This window comes from Mauremys mutica, chromosome 3, assembly GCF_020497125.1.
Source record: "Mauremys mutica isolate MM-2020 ecotype Southern chromosome 3, ASM2049712v1, whole genome shotgun sequence".
In the NCBI taxonomy this organism is placed as follows: Eukaryota; Metazoa; Chordata; order Testudines; family Geoemydidae; genus Mauremys; species Mauremys mutica.
The window spans coordinates 134,559,822-134,587,082 of NC_059074.1; the positions used below are offsets into that span (position 1 = coordinate 134,559,822).

The 27,261-nt window shown below is 40.3% G+C and overlaps 1 protein-coding gene across 1 annotated transcript; it reads left to right on the top strand.

Moving 5' to 3' along the window:
* The first annotated feature begins 1,563 nt into the window (after nucleotides 1-1,563).
* On the top strand, nucleotides 1,564-26,676 carry EDARADD (EDAR associated death domain). Its single transcript, XM_045008462.1, has 6 exons — nucleotides 1,564-1,837; nucleotides 9,650-9,708; nucleotides 11,597-11,636; nucleotides 14,799-14,887; nucleotides 20,024-20,069; nucleotides 23,839-26,676. Exons 1-6 carry the CDS (start codon nucleotides 1,807-1,809, stop codon nucleotides 24,213-24,215), a joined length of 642 nt encoding a protein of 213 aa, XP_044864397.1. The 5' UTR covers nucleotides 1,564-1,806; the 3' UTR covers nucleotides 24,216-26,676.
* Nucleotides 26,677-27,261: the final 585 nt, after the last annotated feature.

The following is a 27,261-nucleotide window of genomic DNA, read 5'->3' on the forward strand; positions in this document are numbered from 1 at the left end:
TTGAACACTCTTGGAGCCAAAACTGTATCCATTTAATTCAATGGCATAACTTTCATTTATTTCAGTAGAAGCAGGGCTGGGATCTTGGTCCTTTCAAATAAAGGACCTGGTAGGAATAGGATGAATTAGAATTACAGTACAACACAGAAGGAAATTTCTCTGCAACTGTTTCTTTTATTAGAATTCACAGATACATAAAACTGAGACACTGAAAAATTGCTAAGAAATTTTAAGTGTTATTGAAAATATGAAAAATAGATTCAAGTGTTGTATTTGAAACTAACATGAAAATTAGGACAATTTAGTATTTATTGTTTTCTTTAGATTTTTATCATGCATGGAATATGGAAAAATCAATTAAACAAAACTACGCAATTTCTTATATTGCTATATATTAACAGCCAAATTCTACCTTTAGTTACACCTGTGAAAATCCATTGATTAGTGGATTTATTTTGGTGTAACAGAGTAGAATTTGGCCCTAAAATAAATTAATTAATAAAATAAATACAAATGTTGATTGTACAAAAGCAACTGATGTAAGACTATGTTAACATATAACTGAAATATCTTATCTACTTGTGTATGTATAATATAACAACATATGAGATTCTTTATTAAGAACATTATCCCATTTATTGACCTATTTGAAGAACTCTATATTACCTTTAAATATGTTAAACCCAATACATGAGTTTTTAAAAAAAATCTCTACCAAATGAGAGAGTTTAGCACAGGCTGTGTGAGTGTAAATGATGGAGATTTCTAAAACAAAAAATACAGTAAAATCATCAGTGATAAGAAGAGAGCCTTTTAAAAAAAATACCAGGTACTTAAAAATTAGTCTGATGGCCGAGATCTTGAAAACACGTACGAAATCAAGCCCTGACTCTGCCTTGTGATCCACATAGGCATAGCAGTCAATCCTCAGGGATCACAAGGTATGATCAGGGTCTTAACTTTAGGCATATAGGTAAAGTTATTTACATCCGTAAATATTTGAAGGATCAGGGAATATGCTTGGATTGTAGAGTGTGATATAATAAATTAATTACAGTTCCTAACTGCAATATTATATTGCTGTGTGTGCTGGACTATATATCATATTTAATTTTAATTCATATGCATTATGTATTTAAAAAAAATAACAAAATGCATTGATTTTATTCATTATCTTAGCATAATTGAGAAGAATTTATTTCTAGGAATATTAAATACGTACATGTATTTTATATACACACATATGTACATTTCTATAATATACATATACATACTCTCCTACACAAGAGAATCATATTTTTTACACACACACACACACACACACACACACACACACACACACACACACACACACACACACACTCACTCTTTTCCTGAATATAATTTTCATATGGATATATCTAAATAAAAACCAACTATATACAGGGGAGAACGAATACTATAGAGGTAGAGCAAATACATACATTTGAAAATCAAATAAAAACACATGGTTTTAATGAACGCTGAATGAGAGGTGGTGGCAGGGGACAAGCCCCTACAGGTGACAGGCACAGACACACCTCTGCCCACTTTCAGCCTGAGCTCTACCTGCAGCTTCCGCTCCCCAGAGAGACGCTTCACCTCCTTGGTTCAATACCCAACCAGGAAGTGGAGAAGAAAGCAAAGCAGAGCGGGAGGCAGCAGCGCCCGCTCGCATTAGCGTGGGGGGTTACCCGGCCGCGCTGGAGAGGATTTTCCAGTTACGCACAGGCACTAATCCTCGACCTCCGTTTGGCACGGCTGCCAGTCTCGCCCCGCACCCACCCGATGGCGTCTCTCCAGGACCCTCTGCCTGAAGGTAAAGTCCCCACTGCCCCCCGGCGGAGGGTGCGCGGCGCGGCGCGCCCCGCTGGAGTCTGCCCGGGGGCCAGGGTGGGAGCGTGCGCGGCGCGCGGCCAGGGCAGCTCTAGAGGCAGGTCCCTGGGGCAGGGCTGGAGGAGGGAGTCCGGAGTGTCCATTGGGAGCCGCGGAGACAGCGCCCAGGATGGACATTAACAACAAGGAACAAGTGGGGTTTTTTACCCACCAAAGCTTGTGCCCAAATAAATCCATTAGTCTTGAAGGTGCCCCCGGACTCCTCCTCGTTTTTTGTGGCTACAGACTAACGGGGCTACCCCCTGATACTTGACAGGATGGACATTGCCCCTCCCTTACTCTGCTGGGGCCGGGCGGCTTTTCCTTCCCAGCTGTGCCTGCGCTGCAGTGGAGAGAGCCCGCAGCAGCTTCCGCTCTGTCTAGCCCTGCGTGTGTTTCATGTGCGGAGCTGTGCTCTCTGCGCACAGCTGATCAGTACAAGGGGCTTTCCCCTCCCTGAGCCCAGCCACGTTGGGGATGGGATCAGAGCTGCCAGATTTTCTCCCGTAGGAAACTTTGCCTATTAAAACTTTCAAGCTAGCACAAGTAAGCCCAGCAAGCCGCTCTGCTTTTGACGGAGGCCGCCAAGCCCGCCTCCTCTCCCCACATTGTGTATGAAAGAGAGTTTGGGAGGGATATTAAAAATGATTCTTTGCATTTGCATAGCCCCTCACCTCAGAGGATCTCAAAGTGTTTTATGATTCACTAGCTCAGGCATGAATACATTAATCCTGGCAGCACCCCTAAGGGACAACACAAGCTGTCTTTTATTACAAAGAGGTCCAAAAAGTTGCCTGCCTCAGGGAGGTTTTGCGGATTCTGGATATAGCATTTTTTTTAACCCATTGTACCAGTTTTATAGGAGTTAACTAAGGGCTAGTCTACACTTACCGCGCGGGTCGACGCGGTGAGTTCGACTTTCCGGAGTTCGAACTATCGCGTCTGATCTAGACGCGATAGTTCGAACTCCGGAAGCGCTAGTTCGAACTCCGGTACTCCACCTCGGCAGCTGGAGTTAGCAGAGTCGACCTTGGAGCCGCGGAGTTCGGTTCCGCGGCGTCTGGACGGGTACGTAGTTCGAACTAGGGTAGTTCGAATTCAGCTACGCTATTCACGTAGCTGAATTTGCGTACCCTAGTTCGACCCCCATTCTTAGTGTAGACCTGCCCTAAGGATTCCTGGCCTTGTCTAGACAAGAAGGGCTTTGAGTCCCCCCCCACACCCAATTTTGTTAGCTAACAGTTTAGCATGTTCTGTGCTGGTGGAATTTAGCACATGCTGAAATACAACATGCCTTGTCTACACTAGAGTTTAGAACACATATATTAGTTTGTGCTAGCTCAGGGGTTGGCAACCTTTCAGAAGTGGTGTGCCGAGTCTTCATTTATTCACTCTAATGTAAGGTTTTACCTGCCAGTAATACATGTTAACATTTTTAGAAGGTCTCTTTCTCTAAGTCTAGAATATATAACTAAACGATTGTTGTATGTAAAGTAAATAAGGTTTTAAAAATGCTTAAGACACTTCATTTAAAATTATATTAAAATGCAGAGCCCCCCGGACCGGTGGCCAGGACCCGGGCAGTGTGAGTGCCACTGGAAATCAACTCGCTTGCCGCCTTCTGCACACATGCCATAGTTTGCCTACCCCTGCTGCTAGCTAATACAATCTAACCTCCTACCCCACAAACACGTTTTTTTCCCTAGTCAAACCAAGGCGTGAGGAAGTGATTAAGGCCAACATCTTCAAACTGGATGACCACTGGCACTTAAATATGTATTTGAGTGCATACCATTAGAAACCTGATTTTGAATATTTCAGCTTAAATAACTTCTGTCCAGTCAGTGGCAGAGTTTACACTATTTGTAACAAACAGAGATGTAGCACCAGAAGTAAACAGATTCACCAAAAGGCAGAATGTAATGCAGTGCAGTATAATTGTATATAATGTTCCATCATGTTTATAATGGTATTTCTGGACGCCATTTGCCTAATCAGAGCCTCATTGTTTATTGGGCCAATAGGTCTCTGGGCTTGTCGACATTAAGAATATTTGTACTAGTGTAATTACATTGATGTAGTTACACTGAAACAAAGGGGGGCTTACACCAGTGTAGTTTAATTTGGTAATTATGCTAAGATGGTGTAAGCTTCACTACCTGCTGGTGTAGAGTGTCTATATTTGAGGTACATTACAAGAAGGTAACTACATATATGTGATTGCACTGGTGCAAATTTTCTTAAATTAGACAAGCCCTCAGCCTTGAAGCTACCTATCTTCCTCTGGCCAATAGTGGTTCAAAGTAGAACAGGGAGTGAGAATAATAAAAATCCATTTGTTTTCTTTCTTGTATGATCATATTTATTTGAGTCAGAGAAAAATTTATATTAAGTAGTCATATTGATCTTTGTTTGCTGATAGTCCTGAAGAGAAAAGACCTAGGAGAAACAACAGGAATGGCCCTTTTCAGTGTCTAAGATATACATATTTTAAAAGTTGTCATACAAACAAGTTATCCCTAAACCATGGGAGAAAGCATTAAACGCTTCCGTGCAACAAGTAATACATTCAGGGGTTTCTTAAATAATTTGGTGTTTTTCACAACAAAGAATTTTTGCAATAATTTATAATAAAAAATATAATAAAAAAATGTTATTTCCATTATATAACTCTGCCACTTTTCACCAAGAGTGCTTGTTCATTGGTGGAAATAGAGAAGTATCACTTTTTGCTACATTTGGGAATTCTTCTAAAAATTTGTTTAAAATGATACTATCACACAGCTCTTGTCATCTTATCCCAGGCTTTTCTTGCCAGTGCCAAAAGCAGACCTGGGGAGAGGGATCAACTGATGGGATTCCACACATCTGAAACAAAATTGGCACTCTGGAAATCCCAATAGCTAAAACAGGAGGTTTTCTGAAAGCTAAATAATGTTAAAGGCAGCAAAAAATATACAGTGAGCACTTGAATAAAATGACACACTCTAAACTCTGATAAAAATGTGTCAAAAAATATATCAGCATAACCAATTATCCTTTGCAGCTGTAAACACACTTCAGAATGCTGAGGTGCCTTACAACTGTCACTGGAAAGAGCTAATCAGAAGAAAAATCTAAATAAATCTAATTCTACATAAATAGAGAAATAAACTTCTTACATCATTTGCAAGATCTTACATCATAATACATCATATTACTAGCGTATGTCTGGCTGTAGAAATAACTGATAGTAGCGACTCTGTAGGTTGTAAAGTGTTCCGGACAGGGACTGCTTTTTACTATGTATGTGCAGCATTTAACACAATGAGATCTCCATCGCCATTTGGGTCTTTAGATGTTACTGTATTGTAAATAATTAAAAATACTGGCGATGACAATGCTAATATCTGATCTATGACTCTGACCTTGACCAGCTAGTTGCAGAAGCCTGAGCAGGCTCAATGCGAAATGAGTGCTTGTGCAGTTAACAGAAGAGCATTGCCTTCTTGCTTAACGAACCTGAATGCTTGCTAAATCTTCCATGGCATTAGAAATTACATCAATCCAGAAACATTACTTCCTTCAACTCCATTGAATTCGCTGTTTAAGCAAGGAGTTTGTCATTTCTGATTGGCAAGGAGAGTACACTTAACTTAGGAACAGGGAGCTATGTTGATTTACACCAGCAGAGAGTCTGTCTTCTGAAGTGCAGGCAATGATATTTCTCCAAGTGGCAGGCCTGGCAGCATTGCAAGTATATAATGCTTTTACATAGGAGGAGGAAGAATATGGATAAATGAGAGGATTTATGAACCAAGAAGGACTTCATTAAGAAGTAAAAAAAAGTGTCTCTTAAGTAAGGCCAGTATGAGTCCTCTGATGCATAAATAACTTCAAGGGGCCATTCCTTGGAACAGGGTTGGCTGGCCCTGGCTCTCTACTGCTCTTAAAGATGCAAGGCATCCTGTCACCTTTTTGGTTAGGCCAGTTATGGTAGCATCTACTTAACAACTCTGCATGGTACTTAGAAGTGCACTTACTTTTCCAAGTGCGCATTGTTAAAAAATCAGACCCTCCAAAAAACTTAACTACAGATTGGGAATATCCAGTGGCCCTTTTCTATGGCCCCAATTTTTTTAGGCCTACTTAATCTCTGATATTTTCTTGCACTTTGGCAACACTTGTACACCTTGTCATACCAGTAAAGTTACATTGAATTGATTTGAATTCCTTATTGCCAGTCTCACAAATGCAGTCAGAAATGCCACTTTTAATTAAAAACTAGGGCTATCAAGCGATTTAAAAAAATGAATTGTGCGATTAATCGTACTGTCGAACCACAATAGAATACCATTTATTTTAAATATTTTGGATGTTTACAACATTTTCAAATATATTAAATTAAATTACAACAGAGAATACAAAGTGTACAGTGCTCACTGTATATTTTTTATTACAAATACTTGCACTGTAAAAAACAAAAACATTATATTTTTCAATTCACCTTATACAAATACTTTAGTGCAATCTCTTTATCATGAAAGCTGAACTTACAAATGTAGAATTATATACAAAATAACTGCATTCAAAAATAAAACAATGTAAAACTTTAGAGCCTACATGTCCACTCAGTCCTACTTCTTGGTCAGCCAATCACTCAGACAAACAAGTTTGTTTACATTTGCAGGAGATAATGCTGCCTGCTTCTTGTTTACAATGTCACCTGAAACAGGCATTTGCATGGCACTGTTGTAGCTGGCGTTGCAAGATATTTACTTGCCAGATGCACTAAAGATTCATATGTCCCTTCATGCTTCAACCACCATTGCGGAGGACATGCGTCCATGCTGATGACAGGTTCTGCTCAATAACAATCCAAAGCAGTGCAGACTGACGCATGTTCATTTTCATCATCTGAGTCAGATGCCACCAGCAGAAGGTTGGTTTTCTTTTTTGGTGGTTTGGGTTCTGTAGTTTCCGCAACAGAGTGTTGCCTTTTTAAGACTTCTAAAAGCATGCTCCATCCCTCGTCCCTCTCAGATTTTGGACAGCACTTCAGATTCTTAAACCTTGGGTCTCGTGCTGTAGCTATTTTTAGAAATCTCACATCGGTACCTTCTTTGCGTTTTGTCAAATCTGCTGTGAGAGTGTTCTTAAAACGAACATGTGCTGCGTCATCATCCAAGACTGCTATAACATGAAATATATGGCAGAATGCAGGTAAAACAGAGCAGGAGACAAACAATTCTCCCCCCAAGGAGTACAGTCACAAATTTAATTGATGCATTATTTTTTTAATGAGCATCATCAGCATGGAAGCATGTCCTTTGGAATGGTGGCTGAAGCATGAAGGGTCATACGAATGTTTAGCATGTCTGGCATGTAAATACCTTGCAACGCTGGCTACAAAAGTGCCATGCAAATGCCTGTTATCACTTTCAGGTGACATTGTAAATAAGAAGCAGGCAACAGTATCTCCCATTAATGTAAACAAACTTGTTTGTCTTAGCAATTGGCTGAACAAGAAGTAGAACTGAGTGGACTTGTAGGCTCTAAAGTTTTACATTGTTTTGTTTTTGAGTGCAGTTGTGTAACAAAAAAAATCTGCATTTGTAAGTTACACTTTCACGATAAAGAGATTGCACTACAGTACTTGTGTGAGGTGAACTGAAAAATACAATTTCTTTTGTTTATCATTTTTACTGTGCATATATTTGTAATCAGAAATAGTAATACAAAATGAGCACTTTGCACTGTGCACTTTGTAGTCTGTGTTGTAATTGAAATCAATATTGAAAATGTAGAAAACATCCAAAAATATTTAATAAATTTCAATTGTTATTCTATTGTTATAAGTGCGATTAATTGCGATTCATTTTTTTATCACAATTAATTTTTTTTCTGTTAATCACGTGAGTTAACTGCAATTAATTGACAGCCCCATTAAAAACATGTTTAGATTGAGCTGACAGACTAGTAGCCATGCAGCCCATTGCTAGACAGGCCATTTGTTCAGTTTTAAGCCGGACAGTCCTGATTTTCTGTGGTTTGTCCCCAGTCTGGTACTGAGACAGCCATTTTGAAGAGCATGACGCTCTGCCCCCATATGACATGACATGTGGGAAGTCATGTAGGTGGGGGCAGGGTCACATAGGTGGGGGTGAACCAACACCATTCCTGGAAATACCAGAATGTCCGGTATTCTGGGAGACATCTCAGGGGCTATCCTACTCATTGCCACTACAGAACTCAGAGTTTATATTATGAGTTTTGTCATTCACTTCCCAGGCTAACTGGGCCTTGAAGGGTATATCTACACTGCATCTGGGAGCAACCCGCCCAGCCAGGGTTCAAAGAATTATGTTGGTGGAGCCTGTGCTAGCGTGCTAAAAATAGTTGTGTAGACATTGCAGCTTGGCTGGAGCTCAGGCTCTCAAGCTTGCGGGGGCCTGAGAGCCCAAGCTGCAACATCAAAGCAATGTCTACACAGCTATTTCTAGCACGCTAGTCTGGAAACTAGGGCTGGAAGGCTTGCTCCCAAATGCGATATAGATAGGGCTGCCATCGAAAAGGGACCCTGGTGGCTCTGGTCAGCACCGCTGACCGGGCTGTTAAAAGTCTGGTCGGCGGTGCAGCGGGGCTAAGGTAGGCTCCCTGCCCGGTTCTGCCCAGCTTCTGGAAGTGGCCGACATGTCTCTGCGGCCCCTAGGCAGAGGGGCAATCAAGGAAGCTCCATGCGATGCCCCCACAGCTCCCATTCGCCAGGAACCACAGTGGGTCTGCGTAGAATAGATCCTGCTGATGTAAACTAATGGTTCCGTAGTGCGCTTTAACATAGTACTGATTGAAACAATATTGCATTAATGTGCACTAGGGAACATTATAGAGAGATTACTCACTAGAGTATATACTACAGTATACATTACTCATTATAGAGAGAACCCCCCCCCCAAAATCTCAATTTTTGAACATCCACATAAAATTCAAAGATTGCTAAAAATACTCCTCCAATGAAATTAATAAACTCCGAAAAACAGAAGCACTAAATATAGTTCATCTTTAGTCCAAGTTTACTTTCCCATTAAGTTTTGAGCTATATTCTGTTATTATAATGCTATATTAGTCCTCTTAATTATTAATTTCTTATACAGGGTATTTCACTGTTTGGAGAAGGCCACTAATGCACAACTGAGTACAGCTATTCAGAGAAAGGAATGTTTTATCCATTTTAGTTATTTTTTGGTTTAATTATTTATTGTCAAACTATTTATGATATTTTAAAAATAATAATTAAAAATATTTATTTGCTTGTCCCTGTTATCAGCTATAACGGTGGTTCTCAAACTTACTGGGTACTGGGGCCCCCTTTCACATAGCAAGCCTCTGAGTGTGACCCCCCTAATAAATTAAAAACACTTTTTTATATATTTAACACCATTATAAATGCTGGAGACAAAGTGGGGTTTGGGGTGGAGGCTGAGTTCTCGTGACCCCCCATGTAATAACCTCATGACCCCCTGAGGGGTCCCAACCCCCAGTTTGAGAACCCCTGAGCTATAACTTCTGATATTGTTGAATAGAATTTCTCAGCTGTCAGCTAGCACCCATGAGTAACTCTTTATACTTTATGACGTGTTCCCATTGCAAATGAACTCCTACGTAATTGATGTATAGTTTCATCTTGGTGAGCTGGTGAAGGATAGTGCATGAGTGACCAAACAGACACAGTTTGAGGAACATAAAATGAAAAAGCTTATTTATTTGTTTCTGGCAGATCATGCTGCAAAAGAGCCCGTGGAAGATACAGATCCAAGCACTTTTCCATTAGAAATGGTAGGTGTGTCTGGTTTTGTTCCAATATAACTTTCATACTTGGTTATTTAATATTTAGTTTATAGCTTTTTACAGTTATTTAATTCTGGGATGCTCTCAAAAACCCAAGGGTATGATTGACTGAAACCAGGCACATATATGATTGTCTACTAGATATGCACTGAAATGTTATGTAAATAGCCTCAACCCAGTTGTAAATAAAAAAATGAATCATTACATCAAATGTATCTTGAATAAATCAATAAATAATCATGGTGAAACCCATGTTTAGATTGTAATCTCTTTCGGACAGGACTTTCTCTCACTATGTACTTATACAGTGCCTGGCACAATGGAGTCATGACCTCTGTTGGGGTTTCCAGGTAATGCTATAGTAATAATAGTACTGTGCATCTCCCTGGAAAGTAGTATCAGATCTTCACCCAGAAACGTAATTATTGTTTATATATAGTCTAAGCACTTCCTTTAAATGTTGTGGCTGATAGCTACATAAGGCATTAGAAATGCATGTGACAAACAACAAGGCTCTGCCAGATGTGGGGGTGAACTGAGTAAAGAGATGTTTTACTGACTAGTAGATTTACAACCTTCACTGCATACTTTTCCTTGTTGGTGGGTCCTGGGATATTCGGAGAAGCAAATCTTATGCTGTCACGCGGAGTATGTTGGGTAAAAGGAATATTTAAATACTCTGTAATCTTAAAGAGGACTCTTTGAATTTGGCTCCAGGTTGCTTACTCTGGGTAACAGTAAATAAAAAAAGAAGCTGATGATATATGTTGTATTTTGCAGCCCAGAGTAGATTAGTGTATAATGTAGCAGTATGGGTGTTTTTAAAAGTACCTTATCTTGTTTGTAAATTGTGGATTTGTCATGCAGCAACATAAATAATGAGAGGGGAAACTATTACTTTCCCCGTGGTGACTTCTTCCAATTCAGAAGCGCAGTATCGAAGTATCAGCAGAAAACAGAGAGGATAGTGTAAATATTGACCTTAGCCTGTGGCTTTTTTGGGAAAATCAATTTAGTAATTTAGGTCCTGATCCTGTATTGTGATCTATTAGTGCCAACCCCTGAGCATGTGTGAAGTCCCACAGAAATAAATAGGACTTGGTACAGGTCCATATGATTGCTTAAATTAAAGACTGTGATCTTCAACTGTGGTAGAGTTATGATGTCTGTCTGATACAAATGTAAGTGGTTTTTTTTTAAACATGATTTTGTTTCTAAATGAGGAGGATTTTAATTTGTTTGGTGAGAGATTCTATAAAAAGCTGATGGAAGATTCTTGTCTTTAGATGCTGCTAGAGATAAAATGGGAGCAAGCAGATGTCTAGGTCTCTTAGTAAACTATAGCTTAAAAGTTGGAATATGTTTGTGTTGTAAATCAGCAGATATGTCCATAAACTGGGTAGCTGTATTTTAGTTTTGCATTTTAATCAGGTTTTAATTTTAATTTTCAAGCGAAGAAACCTTTGATTGTTCTTTAGTAAGAATACGTGTAAGAACAGGACCATCTTTATTACTGTAGTTACTCTTGATACACATTAGTAAGCTGAGAATCTGACCCAGAGAAATTGAGGCCACTGGCAGAGAGCTAAAATTAAAACTCAGAATTTCTTGGCTCCCAGTCCTGGGCTTAGTCTACTAAACCACATTGCATTTTAAGAAACTGCAGCAAAACAACAAACTATATAATTTTGGATTGTAAATAATCCCCAGATTGCCTGTGTTAGTATCTGTTTGGTCCATCTCTAATAATTCATTACTATATTGATGTGAACTTAAATGCCATTTTAAAAAGGCATTTTTGTAACTATAAAGTTTTTTATGTACTTTTTATCAAGTACCGGAAATAACAGACATATGTCTTGGTGTTTTTGGACAGAGAGAAAAGTATCCTGTCCAAGATACACGGCTACCTAAAGGTAAGCACAGCAAACTCCAGCTATTATAAATCTGGTACATTATTGTAGTACATGTAATAAAACCATAGGTATAAGAAATATTCTATTAATTTGTTCTGTATTTTTACATTGTAAAAGTTTATGCAGTGTAATGATTTTTTTTAAAAAGTGTGTTATTAATGTTACCTCGGTGTTTGCCATCTGAGCTCAGCTTTGGTCTAAAAGCTGATTATATCAACAGAAGATCTTGTTTCTCCACTTTGAAGGAAGCTATAATAAGCCAATGCCACAAAGAAAAAAAAAGGATCAGAACCCAGATTAGAAGGAAATAAAAATATTTGAAAAATGGCTTTGAGAGGGTTATCTGTGTGTCTGCAGGTGATCAGAAATTCATTTGGGAACCCAGAAAATTCAGTGGTCTCCTGCACGGATGAAATCCTGAGCCCTGCAACCAATTTCATCATTAAGCCTTTAATCCTTCTACCACACTAGCTCCCTTGACCTCTCCCTCTTCTTTATTTCTGCATCCCAGACCCTGCTGCAGGCTTCCTTCCAAGGAATGCCCTGAGAGTGCCTTGAGCCTCAGTACTCTTCCAAGCATATTGTTCTGAATCCTATGATGCACATAAAGCCTGAGGAGGGATCCAGGATCCAATTGGAAAGAGAGGTTGAAAAAGTTAGGGTAAAGACTGATGAGCTGGGGAAACTAAAACTGGGGTTCCAAGGGAGGATTGAGGATTATTTAGGAGACTGGAAGGAGCCAGCAATAGAAATGAGGTGCTATTGAGGATACCAAGAGAAGGGAAATAGATTGGAGGACAGAAGGGCATGGTACTTTGAACCTGTTCAGTTGCAGGCAGACTGCTCACTTCTTCAAAGTGGTTTTTCTTAAAATTTCTTAAATTTTGGTAATTTCTCTATAGTTTTCCTATCTAAATTGTATTTTTTCTTACTCTTATGGCATTAGTTCATTGTATCTTCCCCTCCAAAGAAAATCAGATTTATAAATAAACATGTAACTGTTTCAAAGCTGTTTAAAATCTGATGCTACATGTTTAATACAATAAATAAGTAAAATTGAAGGGAAATGGAAATTGTGGCATTTTCTGTTGAAAGGAAATTTCATCATGATCAGTGTAAAGATATAAAAGCATTAATGGAGCTTAGCATTTCCTGTCTGAGACTGGGAAGTGATGTGAAACATCTATTAATATTCTGTTAACTTCTGCATTCTCAAGTTTTCCTTATAATTAATTTTCTCAAAAGTCTAGCACTGTTGTGGGTTTGGAAACTGTATGACGTTAACCTTAGATCGTTCCTTAGATACTGGCCTCTTCGTCTGCTCAAGAGCCTGAATTTTCATCACTATTCAACATGATATGGGGAAGGGAAAAAAAAGCAGTTTTATAAATGTTGCTGAATCTATAAGTGAATAAAATGTGTTACAAGAGTTTGCTTCATACAGTGTATGGGCCTGATTCTTTAGTTGTTATTTAGAGAAAATTCCAGTTGGCTTTAATGTAAATTTTATCTAAATAGAGTACAGGATCTGGCCCCTTGCTTAAAAATAATTAACATGACATCTTAGGGCCTTATCCAGCAAGATGTTGAGCCCCCTCAACTCCCATTAACTTTAATGGGAGTTGAGGGCACTCATCACCTTTCAGGATTAGGCTCATATATTTTTTTTCCTCCAAGTTCACTTTTTGGTCATAGTTACTCCCTCATCCAAATATTAGAAGCAACAGCCAAAAGAATAGACCAAGTGAAATTCAGTTGGTTGTGTTTTGTAATGTCAGCTGAATTCTTTGCCATTGAATCCTAACATAAGAATGGCCACACTGGGTCAGACCATAGGTCCATCCAGCCCAGTATCCTGTCTTCCGACAGTGGACAGTGCCAGGTGCCCCAGAGGGAATGAACAGAACAGGTAATCACCAAGTGATCCATCCCCTGTTGCCCATTCCCAGCTTCTGCCAATCAGAGGCTAGGGACACCATCCCTGCCCATCCTGGCTAATAGCAATTGATGGACCCATCCTCCATGAACTTATCTAGTTCTTTTTTGAACCCTGTTCAAGATAATAAATAAGAAGTCTGTGTCAGATATCAGCTGCTGTCAGAGGCAGGCTATTGGATTTTAAGGATCAATGATCTAATAAATAATGGCAAATTCTAAGTGCAAGAAGAAAAGTAAATTCTTACTTTTTTTGTTTATTTGTTTGTTTAAATGTAAGGCATTCCACTGTTTCTTAATAGGAGTCTTATTAGAGAGAACAATAAACTCATATGCATTTTTATCCCTAAAAAGCCTTTCAGCATTATAAAAGTCTTGGAGGATTCTGACATGTCTAGGATAACCTCCTTTCAGACACAAGTCAGCAGAGCAATTAACACATGGATTTAAACACTTGCTTAAAGTTAAACACACGTTGAAATACTTTGAACAGGGGCCTTATCACAGAGTGAAATTCAACCCTATGCACGGAACTGGCAAAAGGCTTATGCATCACTTAAGTCCTATTTTGAGGGCCTAAGTGGGAGATGAAAGGTAAATGGACTTTGTGCTGTCCCTCTGCATAAGGGTGAATTTCAACCCATGTCTATATACTCACAAAGGTGTGTAGACAGTTTTTAAGATGCAGTGAGTAAAACCTGGTGGTGGTGGTGGTGGTGGTGGAGACGTGTGCTTCCAGAAGGGTCCTGAGCAGCATAAGAATAATCCAAACGTGGGGAGAGGAGAAGGCAGACTATTGAGAATTTTTAGAAAGTCATTCAAACAAAGCAGAAAGAAGAGATTTGTTGACTGTCAAGTACTTTCACTTTTTCAGCTATCTTTCATTTATTGGCTAGGTAAACACTATGTTGGTGCTGCTCCTGGTCAATCTGCTGAAGGAAGAGTGTAGCCCTGCTACCAGTAATAGCCTGTTGGAGATGCAGAGTAAACATTTTACATATACCCTGATGTCTGACCTCTGATAGTACTTTCTATTTGCACAGTCCAGTCATTAACAATTTAAGATTATGTTAAATCCATTTTACATTTCCCAATGACCCATTATCATATGGGATTAAATTTTGTGTGTTAGACTTGTATGAAGTCTGCCATATTTTTGTTTGAGAGTCTTGTAATTAAGCTTATATCTGGGTGAAAGACCAACATTTCAGAATCTCTTTGCCTTAGATGAGGAGTACCTAACAGATAAAGTTACATTGGAAATAGCATCTATTAACATCAGAAGTCTTACATCAGATTCTGGCCTAATACAACAGGTAAGGGAAATGCTTTTCAAATTTAAATTATCTGTTTGAGAAACCCATGGGTGCATATTAAACTAAGCTTTTAAAGTTATTTTTGTTGATGAAAGAAAGCTATTAATATTAATCACAACTTTCTCTAGACCGCATGGAGTCATTCAGTAAAATGAGATTGGACATAGAATATCCATTTAAGAATGCTGGGTGAAGTGTGCTCTGTACACACAGCCTATGCACTCCTTAAGCCCTATTTGAAGGGCTTAAGTGGGATTTGAGTGGTGCATAGGTCTTGTGCTGACTCCTCTGCTTAGGGTTGAGTTTTGTTCACAGTGAACCTAGTTCTAGTGACACTGTACTTATAATGCAGTGGAAACCAAAATTGCTTCAATTTGTATCCAGGCATGAACTCTTCTAACAAGGGCAAATCCTGCCCCCACACGCCATCCCCACTCAGCCTGCGGCTGAACAGATGTTGTTCCTCTGTGCTGAGTGGGCAGGGAGCCTGGAGCCCAGGCAGGGTGCATGCTGCAGAATCCAGTTCTACCAGAATTCCTTTCACACCGGTATGGAGGATAAGATTAAAAACAGGGCTAGTGGATTCACAGCTATACAGAGCCATACATTTTTCCTCCAGCCTTCACCTCCCCTTGGTGGGGTTTGCAACCAGGGCAGTGGTTACTGCAGAGCAGCTTTGGAGTTGGGGTTGGGAAACAGGGAAATTATTTCTACCCTGCATCAAGTCCTTATACATGGACTTTGGGATAGTATTTTTCCCATAGTGAAGTTTCATTCTAATGTTCCACTGTAAATGGGCAACACTGTGCAAATTCCATTGGCATGTCACAGTTATCACCTACCAGATAGTGTTACAGGCTGAATTTCTGGGGATTTTCTATTTTGGGTTGAGCAGAGGAGGAGAAGACAGATTACTGCTTTCTCCTCATGAGAGAGTGCCAATTTCTTATCATGAAGTGGAGAGAATTTGTTGCCTGAGACTCCCTCTTCTATTATACTGAAACTGGGTATAATAAAGGCTTTTTATAGTGACAAAACACTTCACTATACAACTGTTTCACTGTACTTAGATTTGTAGGGCCCTCTAAAACCCAATCTTGCCTGGAGGGTATGCTTGTTCTTCTGGTCCCTCTGCACACGCATAAGACAAATGTATAGTTTTGTTTAGATTTGCAGTTGTTTTTTTTTAATTAGTGGGCAATAAAATAGTCCTGTTAAATAGCAATATTTTATGGACAGTTACATATCTTTGCAATAAAGTGATGCTGGATAAGCCTCTGTGCTTCAGAATTGATAAGTGGAAGGTAGCTGAACTGCTAAAATAAAAAAATGTGTATACTACAAATAAGTGGCCTTTTGAAATCCTATAGTTTACATGAAAGTATTTTTTTATTAAACAAAAAATGAGGACTCTGAGTCCATGGGAAATACAATTTTACTTCTTTCTTTGCTCATACAGTCGCAGTCCCACCATTGCCAACTGTTAAGATTTGATCAGGAGTCTTGAGATTTTTTATGTTAAAACCCCAGTTTCTGAAAGCACTTACATGAGTATCTCAGCTCTCATTTAAAAAAATAGATTTCAGGCCTCATATTTGCAGGAAAAAAATATGAAAACATACCTGAGTGTACTCTAATGGCTCAGAAATCATAAGACAAATAAAAGAACCCAAATTTAATATTTAAAAAAAAATCTCACAATTTTTAACATACTCTCCAGATTTTTAGCCAGACTCAATTTTTCAATGCTTGGGTTGGCAAAACTGCAATTCCTATACATCAAACACCTACTGACTTTCTCATAGACACTTCTGAACCAGATTCAGATCATAATATGACCATAAATGATCTCCATGTTCAAGAGCAAGACATCCAGTTCTGACCAATGTTTTTAGATAGTCATTGTTCAAGGTCCTGAGTTAGAAGCTGCTGAATAAAAAGCCCTGGACTCACATTCTATCTAGCTACAACTGAAATGATGCTGGTAAGAGGAGGAAAGTACTTGGAGAAGATGACAAATACTTTCCTCTTACTTTGATGGGGGGGTGCATCCATTTTTGAACCTTTCTTGAGCATGTACCAAACACTGTGATAGTTTTGTGATGTGGAAAATTGTGTATTAGAGAATGGAAAGAAATCTGTAAACTCATCTGCATTTGTGACCATCTGGCCCACTGCGGCAGTGGGTGTGGCAGGGGAGATAGTGAAAACAGCATGCAAATGTTCCCTTTTATGGGAAATGTGGGGAATTTTTGATAGAATATTTTAGACAAATTTACCTTCCCCTGTAATTGGATTAGGTCATGTGTGTGAATGTGTTCACCACATCAGCTGAAACTGCCTATACTGGTTGTAGGCTTTGCAAAAATAAATCTTATTTTAAAATGTTGATGGACAATATCAATGATTATTTTAAGCATTTTTTAATTTTTATGCATTTATATTTTAACAGTCGTAGGAAGTGATGGGGTGTGTGCCAGACAATTGAGAGGGTCAGACAATAATTATGTAATGACAATAGATGTGAGATTCAAAAAATTATAGCTTTATAACCATTAAAATCCGGATTGGCAACAGCACATATGAAAATATACAAAATAAATATCCTTAAATGAAACTGGAATAAGTTCTCAAGTAGCATTTTTTTTCTTTGCCTATCTGTAAATCTTGATTTTTATCAATGGAAATATATTTGTCAGTTTGTGTATCTATGGTGAAATTGACATTTACAAATAATAATCTAATCCTTCGAAGCACACCTATTTGTAGTGGATTTAATAATACAGTAAATGTCAGTAGGAATAGGGCATCTTGTTATGATGTATTGCACCCTACATAGTTTACTTGTATGCAAGATGCGGTGAAGTACTCTATGATACTTTTGAATGAATGACACTATACAAAAGTCAGCTGTATTTTATTGCACTTGTCTAAGGGGGAAAACCCTTTCTGCTTTCATCTTCAATAAAGGAAAGACATTTTATCTGGGCTTGCACCCGCCCAATGAGTGAGGGCAGTTACTCATGTCTTCTTACTCCGCTCTACTACACTCCTTTCAGTTTGCCTTAGCCACAGGGTCATAGTGCCTTGCTTTGGGTGTTAGATGTTGCTTTCAAGGAATACAGATGTTGCAATAATACATGTCACCTCAAACTATTACGTTATTTTCTCTACATTTAATTAGCTGACAAAAAGCAGTTGAGTGTACATTAGCTTAAAAAGAAAGAAGGTTTTGAACTGAGCCAGTCATGAACTTCTGTGGGAGCAACCCCAAGGCCAACCAGCAGGGATTTACAGTTAGTTCTTTTCTGTTCTTGTTCACAAATCATTTAATATAAACCTGTCACTACTGAGAGTGAAAATGATAGGTCAGTGCAAGAACTGTTTAAAACACCAACCCTATATCATCTAATGCATCCAAGGGTGCTGAGGGAGTTGGCTGATGTGATTGCAGAGCCATTGGCCATTATTTTGAAAATTCGTGGCGATTGGGGGAGGTCCCGGACGACTGGAAAAAGGCAAATATAGTGCCCATATTTTAAAAAGGGAAGAAAGAGAACCTGGGGAACTACAGACTGGTCAGCCTCACTTCAGTCCCCAGCAAAATCATGGAGCAGGTCCTCAAGGAATCCATTTTAAAGCACTTGGAGGAGAGGAAGGTGATCAGGAACAGTCAACATGGATTCACCAAGGGCAAGTCATGCCTGACCAACCTGATTGCCTTCTATGATGAGATAGCTGGCTCTGAGGATATGGGGAAAGCAGTGGATGTGATATATCTTGACTTTAGCAAAGCTTTTGATATGGTCTCCCACAGTATTCTTGCCAGCAAGTTAAAGAAGTATGGATTGGATGAATGGACTATAAGGTGGATAGAAAGCTGGCTAGATTGTGAGGCTCAACGGGTACTGATCAACAGCTCGATGTCTAGTTGGCAGCCAGTATCAAGCGGAGTGCCTCAGGGGTTGGTCCTGGGGCCGGTTTTGTTCAACATCTTTATTAATGATCTGGATGATGGGATGAATTGCACCCTCAGCAAGTTTGAAGATGATACTAAACTGGGAGGAGTGGTAGATACGCTGGAGGGTAAGGATAGGATACAGAGGGACCTAGAGAAATTGGAGGATTGGGCCAAAAGAAATCTGACGAGGTTCAACAAGGACAAGTGCAGAGTCCTGCACTTAGGACCGAAGAATTCCATGCACCGCTACAGGCTGGGGGCTGACTGGCTAAGCAGCAGTTCTGCACAAAAGGACTTGGGGATTACAGTGGACGAGAAGCTGGATACGAGTCAATAGTGAGCCCTTGTTCCCAAGAAGGCTAACAGCATAGTAGGCTGCATTAGTAGGAGCATTGCCAGCAGATTGAAGGAAATGATTATTCCCTCTATTTAGCATTGGTGAGGCCACACTTGGAGTATTGTGTCCAGTTTTCGTCCCCCCCACCCCACACACACAGAAGGGATGTGGACAAATTGGAAAGAGTCCAGCGGAGGGCAACGAAAATGATTAGGGGCCTGGGGCACATGATTTACGAGGAGAGCCCGAGGGAATTGGGATTATTTAGTCTGCAGAAGAGAAAAGTGATGGGGGATTTGATAGCAGCCTTCAACTACCTGAAGGAGGGTTCCAAAGAGGATGGAGCTCGGTGTTCTCAGTGGTGGCAGATGACAGAACAAGAAGCAATGGTCTCAAGTTGCAGTGGGGGAGGTCTAGGTTGGATATTAGGAAACACTATTTCACTAGGAGCATGGTGAAGCACTGGAATGGGTTACCGGAGGTGGTGGAATCTCCATCCTTAGAGGTTTTTAAGGCCCAGCTTGACAAAGCCCTGGCTGGGATGATTTAGTTGGGGTTGGTCCTGCTTTGAGCAGGGGGTTGGACTAGATGACCTCCTGAGGTCTCTTCCAATACTAATCTTCTATGATTCTATGATCACAAGATGAGTCAAAATGTAAATATGTTGCATAAAAAGTTTGCAGATTGTCAGGAAACAGACACACACACACACATTATTTTCTGTTCAGTTAATCAGTATCTTTCTAAACTGACTCTCCACTTGGTAAACTAGATCAATACAGTTATTGTGTGTTATTTGAATACATGATTTTAATTCAAGGTTACTTTTTGTTTGTAGCCAGAAGAGAATGATAGTCAAAACAATACTGGAGAATCACTTTCAGGTAATTTATTGGCTTTACCATATATATATATATATGTAGTTATTTTTATGATAGATTTTCTTCAGAAAAGTCTTTGTGAGGATGATATTTAGAATTACCTAGAAAGGCGTGGGGACCCAGAATATATGAGGCTTCTCTCTTTTGCTTTTAATATTCCATGCAGGGTATAGTGCCAGAAGTTTATTTGATCTATAGCTAGCTAGGAACTGTTCTTGTCAATTTCTTTTTGATGAAATTCACCTCACTTAGCACACACAGCAGAATGAGATGAAATTAAGATAGGGGCCAATAATGCATTCTCTGCACAGCCAGAACTTCAATTAGGGCAAATGGAGTTAGCTTTGCTCAAACCTGAGTAAAAAGTGAGCCGGATTTGGCCCATTGACTTCATCACAAGGACAGCAGTATTACTTATCTATCTTTATATTTAGCTTAAAAAAAAAACCCTGCAAGGCCTTATGGAATGCCTGAAAGCAGAGATGTCTTCCTTTACTCAGCACTAGTGAGGCTTCAGCTGGAGTACTGTGACCAATGCTGAGCACTACACTTTAGAAAAGATTTAAATAAATTAGAGAGTCCAGAAGACAGCAACAAAATTGATAAAAGATTTAGAAAACCTGACCTATGAGGAAATGTTAAACAAAACTGGGCATGTTTAGTCTTGAGCAAAGAAGACTGAGGGGGCCTGATTGCAATCTTCAAATGTGGTAAGGGCTGTTATCAAAAGGATAGTGATCAATTGTTCTACATGTCCACTGAAGGTAGGACAAGAATAGGGTGACCAGATGTCCCGATTTTATAGGGACAGTCCCGATATTTGGGGCTTTTTATTACATGGGTGCCTATTACCAGGGGCGGCTCTAGCAATTGCGCCGCCCCAAGCATGGCGGCACGCCGCAGGGGGCGCTCTGGCGGTCGCCGGTCCTGCGGCTCCAGTGGACCTCCTGCAGACGTGCCTGCGGAGGGTCCGCTGGTCCCGCGGCTCCGGTGGAGCATCCGCAGGCATGCCTGCGGGAGGTCCACCGGAGCCGCGGGACCAGCGGACCCTCTGCAGGCACGCCTGCGGGAGGTCCACCGGAGCTGCCTGCCGCCCTCCCGGCGACAGGCAGAGCGCCCCCCCGCGGCACGCCGCCCCAAGCACGCGCTTGGCACGCTGGGATCTGGAGCCGGCCCTGCCTATTACCCCCCACCCTCTCTCCCGATTTTTCACACTTGCTATCTGGTCAGCCTAGACAAGAAGTAATGGGCTTAATCTTCAGCAAGGAAGAGTTAGGTTAGCTCTTAGGAAAAGAATTGTAATATAATGGTAGTTAAGTTCTGGGATAAGCTTCCAAGAGAAGTTGTGGCATCCCCATCATTGGAGGTTCTTAAAAATGGTTTGACAGACATAAGAATGGCCATACTGGGTCAGACCAATGGTCCATCTAGCCGAGTATCCTGCCTTCCAACAGTGGCCAGTGCCAGGTGCCCCAGAGGGAATGAACAGAACAGGTAATCATCAAGTGATCCATTCCCTGTCGCCCATCCCAGACCAAAGGACACCTGTCAGAGATGGTCTAGGTCAGGGGTAGGCAAGCTATGGCACGTGTGCCAAAGGCAGCACATGAGCTGATTTTCAGTGGCACTCACACTGCTCAGGTCCTGGCCACCGGTCCAGGGGGCTCTGCATTTTAATTTAATTTTAAATGAAGCTTCTTAAACATTTTAAAAACCTTATTTACTTTACATACAATCGTTTAGTTATATATTATAGACTTAGAGAAAGAGACCTTCTAAAAATGTTTAAATGTATTACTGGCATGTGAAACCTTAAATTAGAGTGAATAAATGAAAGCTTGGCACACTGCTTCTGAAAGGTTGCTGACCCCTGTCCAGGTTTACTTAGTCTTGCCTCAGCACAGGGGGCTGCACTTGACCATAGAATGTCTGGGTTGGAAGGGACCTCAGGAAGTCATCTAGTCCAACCCCCTGCTCAAAGCAGGATGAATCCCCAGAAAGATTTTTGCCCTAGATCCCTAAATGGCCCTCTCAAGGATTGAACTCACAACCCTAGGTTTAGCAGATCAATGCTCAAACCACTGAGCTATCCCTCCCCCTCTCCAGTGCTCTTCCAGCCCTACATTTCTGTGATTGTATGTCACAAGAGTTTGTGCATCCCCTCCATGAGAGACTATGCATTCTCATAAAACTGTGGTGTTGCATATTGTGACAGGTTGGACCCCTTAAGGTGCCACTCGATGTGCTGAGATATACCATTGAGCCTGCCTGTTCTGCCAGCCTGGCCACCCTTTTTACCTGTCTGGCTGAGCCAGGCTATTAAGCCTCCTCCAGTACACACAGGCAAGGCCACACCCAACTGCAGAATGACACAGACACTCAAATCAGCTCTGGGAACTTCCCTAAACATAGAAAAGAATTAACAAGCATGATCATCTATGAGAGTAGGTGTTTTTTAATACATGATTTGCCCTTTTATAGTTATAAACCATTCACGTCTCCTATTCTAATTGTAACTAAACCAATCCTTGATATTGTGTACTCACTATTTCCATCAGTCTTTTGATTAATACTTCCTCTTACAGCATCCTTTTTTCCAAACTTAATTTGAATATGGTTGGTTTTATATACCATACAAGTTTGAAAGAGGAAAACAGAAGTTTTAAAAGGTCAAGTGGTTATAAGCTGTGCACATTATGCACCTTTCTGCTGTAGTGTCAGTTTGACCATTGTGAGCTTCTCTCTTTCTTCATCCATTACATGGCAAAGTTAAAGGTTTACCCATTTTCCCCTCAAAAGCCTAACTGTTGAAGAAGTGTCTAGAATAATTTCACCCACTAGGCCTGATTGATGGAGTAAGACCGAATAAAAAGTATTTGCAGGTCAATATTACTAATGCTGGCTTTTGCCTTCTTCTAGTCTGTTACTGCACAAACTAATAGAAGTTACATTTTTAGGGCCCTTTTGATTCTTTTTGGAAGACTTTTAAATGGCAATCTGATGTCATATGATAAAGAATATTTCACCACCATATGTTCATATCCAGAAAGTAATTCATTGAGCTTCAGCCAGCTCTATAACTATGAGGAAAATAGGAATACCATTCAAAAAGTGAATACTTTTCTAAGCATTTGCCTGTTACACATATTTGAAATAATCGCCCTTCATAGAACACAACAGAAAGGTACATTTTTGTATCATTGGAAATATTAAGCATTTGCTTTGTGTGTGTCCATTAGCAGAGAGAATCTTTACTAAAAGAAGACCGTCAAATATTTTCCTAAGTCTGCACTATTATAAAAATGGCATTTTGGATACACTAAGTCAGGCTGTGACATCTACCAACATAATCGTAACATTTATCTAGATGATATGTTAACAGAGATCCTTTCTGCATAGCGCTGCTCGCTCTGCAATTGAAAGTTATGGCAATTTCCATAAAGCTAAGGGAATTCTTCAGGCCATGTGGCCCAGCCCACACATCATAGTGAAAAGTGGCATCAGTTTGACACCCTTGTTATAAATGAATGTGTATATTTTAAAAATTATTGTTCTTTGGTTTTATCTTCAGTGTACAGTAAAGAAAAACATAACAAAAATTAAAAGTAGTTTAATTCAATAGCGAAAGACACTTTAAATCCCCATTATTATTTCAGAAATAGTCCTAAGCAACATGATATTATTCAGCAGTGCCTGAGGGTTTGTGCCATAAAAAGAAGCCATGGAAAATAGAACAGATTCTAACCTTTCAATGTAATGTTTATAATTGTAGATATGAGGAGCTCCTGCAAAGAAAATGGCACCTGCTCGTTATGTTTGTGTCGTGCTCCAACCATCAGCGACTTGCTCAATGATGAGGACTTGTTGTATACAATGAGGATAAAGTTGGATCCATGCCACCCTACAGTAAAGAACTGGAGAAATTTTGCAAGCAAATGGGGAATGACCTATGATGAATTGTGTTTCCTGGAACAGAAACAACAAAGCCCTACGTTGGAATTTTTGTTGCGGAACAGTGACAGGACTGTGGAACAATTGATTGATCTGTGTAAATTATATCAAAGAATTGATGTTGTGAAAGTGCTGCTGAAGTGGGTGGAGGAAGAATGGCCAAAGAGAGGGAATGGAACCTATCAGAATCACTTCTAGGTCAAAGAAAATTGTTAGCTTGAAAAATTTACTTGTCTAATTGCCACTAGTGAGAGGGAAGCTTTCCTTGTCAGTGAAAGGGCATATACCATCAGTTTATGCAGAATGCAAGCTTTTATTTTATATATATATATCAAGCAAAGATGACCTTCCAAATGTGAACAGGCTATCACTAATACAGAGTTGTCTTCCTGAGTCTACAAACATTGTAAATCTTTTCCACTGCTCATAGATTTCCCAAGCAGGAGCAGAGTGAAAATGACACAGCATTGAGCAATATGACCCTTGAAATTTAGAACCTTGGAAAGAGTGAAACTGACAAGAATGTCAGTTTCCCACTGTTGTTGATTTGTAAAGTTATGATCAGCAGCCAAGAGGCTTGAACCATTGCCCCTACCTCACTGGTAACCCTGCCCCTATCTTTCATATCAGCTTCTACTTAGTAGGTGTCTGGTAATATTTCAAGCCCTAACAGGAGGAATAAAAGGATCCGTTAAAGAAGTGTTTAAAAATTTTGGTATAGGAACACCTCATGTGTTTCCAACATCACTTTGCATTTGCATTATTGGATTATTTTAATGTTTGAATACCCCATTTTGCAAAAATTTCATTTGGATACTCTCTTATTAAAAAAAAGACATTAAATGAAACTGTTGTGTAATTCTACTACATTAGAATTATATATTGATTATGGAAGAAATCACATTGAATTCAGAGAGAATTTCCAAGGCCCACAAGAGTTGGGGACAAAAAAGCAATTAAGAAAATGCTTTATATTAAAAATGAGTTCCAAGAGTTTTGAAGAAAACATTCAGTTGCAGGATTCTTATCTGTTTTTCTCAATGCTTCTTGTTTTGAGGAGGGGAGACAGCTGTAGCCTCACTCACAGTGTCCTCAGTACAGTAGTCACTAGGATTTTCCTGTTCAAAGATTGTGGTTTTCTAGAAGAGATCACAAAACAGTCCTGTGGGCTGACCCATTTTACACTCTACTCAGAGACCATTTCCTGCCTGCAAAACAACACATGTACCACTTAAGCCATCATAATGGCTTAAGGGAGTGAGTGTGGATAGCTACTGGAGAGTTTAAGAGGGTTTAAGACTTATCAGTTGCCCCAGGGATTTGGTCTTGTTGCTACTTTGAATTTAAATGGTTAAATTTAAAATGTATTTTAGAAAGGATTAGCAATCATTGATATTGCTCTTTTCCCTACAATTCTTACAATATATGTTCTAATATTCTAAAGCCAGTTTGAAAAAAATCAGTTTTAGACATTCTTTTATGTTAACTAAAGCATCTTGAGTTAGTACATTGTCCACCGTTATTTTGCTATATGTACCAATGTACCAAAACACAGGCAAAATCTAGGATGGGTTTATGGCTCATGTCCTGTTTAGTTTCATAAATTTGGAATGATCACTAAACTTCTGCAGAAAAGAGGAGTGAAGCAAAAAGAGGGATTGTGCGTTGAGATCCCTACTTCAGGACAACATAAGGCCTAATGCATATTATACTGTGTATATTTTATATCAGTGGGGGTGGTTACTGAGCAGCTAGAGGTAAAGGCCATCATTTTCAAACCTCGGGGCCAGATTTGCAGGCAGCAGAAATCAGTGGTGTTGTACTGGCTTCAATAAAGATGAGAATAAAGTGACCTGATTTCAGAGTCTGAGTAGGAAGGGTCAAATTTTCCATAAAAACTGTTTTTGGATGGCAAATTGGATTATTGACTAAATTAATTTTCATGAAAAGTATCTGCTTTCCGCAAGAAAACAGTAATTTTTTTCATTGAAAAACTGAATGTTCCAAAAGTGAAGTTTTTAGCAGAAAACCACATTTTTTTGAATGTGAAATGCTGCTGTGGTACATCATGGGAATTGTAGTTCAAGCCACCTCCTGCTCCTCTTCGCCTCTGTGGACTGAGCAGCCCAGCCAGGCTTAATCTCCCATGATGTTCTACACCAGCATTTCTCAAACTCGGGTTCACGGATCCCTGGGGGTGCCCAAGGGCACTCCAGGGGGTCTGCGGGGCCCGCTGATCACCTCCTCCTCCTCCCCAGCTGTTCCCTGGTCTGCAGGAGGCACTGGAAGGGAGGGGAAGGAGCAGGGTGGAGCGTGCTCAGGAGAGGGGGCAGCGCAGCAGGGCTAAGGCAGGCTCCCTACATGCCCTGGCTCCATGCAGCCCCTGGAAATGGCTGGCATGTCCCTGCAGCCCCTAGGGTGGAGGTCTGGGGGTCTTTGTGCACTGCCTCCGCCCTGAGCACCAACTTCTCAGATCCCATTGGCAGGGAACTGCGGCCAATGAGAGCTGGGGGGTGGGCAGTGCCTGCGGATATGGGTAGCGCATGGAGCCGCCTGGCCCCCCCCCCGCCTAGGAGCCGTTGCCAGAGGGATGTGCCAGTCACTTTCAAGAGCCACCCAGCAAGAGCCCGCACCCCCTCCTGTACCCCAACTTCCTGCCCCGGCCTGGTGAGAGTGAGGGTGGGGGAAAGTGAGCAACTAGAGGGGGGGAATGGAATGAGCTGGGGGTGGAGCCTTGCAGAATGGGTGGGGCAAGGGCTGGGGGGGGTGAGGGATGGGGGTCCCTGAAAAATTTTAAATCAAAATGGTGGTCCTCAAGTTGCTAAAGTTTGAGAACCACTGTTCTACACCCATGGAACTGCCATGATGCACTGCCTCTTCTCACCTAGAACAATGTGGTGTATCATGGGAGATGTAGTCCAACCAGGAAGCCTAGTTTTTCCATGGAAATTTTGTAAGAAAAACAAATCTCATTTAATCAAAATTTTCTATTGGGGGAAAACACCCCCCATTTTCCCAACTAGCTCAAGTTCCGAGCCCTTGCAGTTCTCACTGAAGTCAGTACAAGCTACAGGTGTTCAGCACTTCTGAAGAGAAGACTACTTTTATTTACGAGCCCAAGCATGAATTTAGTTTAACTTTAGGCAGCTTGGTTTGAAAAGGTTAGCCTTAAACTTTATTACACCTGTAGTTGCTCATTATTACTATAGTTGACATAATAGGATTTATTTAATGTTTTTATCCT

Coding starts and splice junctions, on each gene's coding strand:
- EDARADD (XM_045008462.1), top strand. CDS start 1,807: ATGGCGTCTCTCCAGGACCCTCTGCCTGAAG. Junction 9,709..11,596: donor GCACTTTTCCATTAGAAATG/GTAGGTGTGTCT, acceptor GTTTTTGGACAG/AGAGAAAAGTATCCTGTCCA. Junction 20,070..23,838: donor TACTGGAGAATCACTTTCAG/GTAATTTATTGG, acceptor TTATAATTGTAG/ATATGAGGAGCTCCTGCAAA.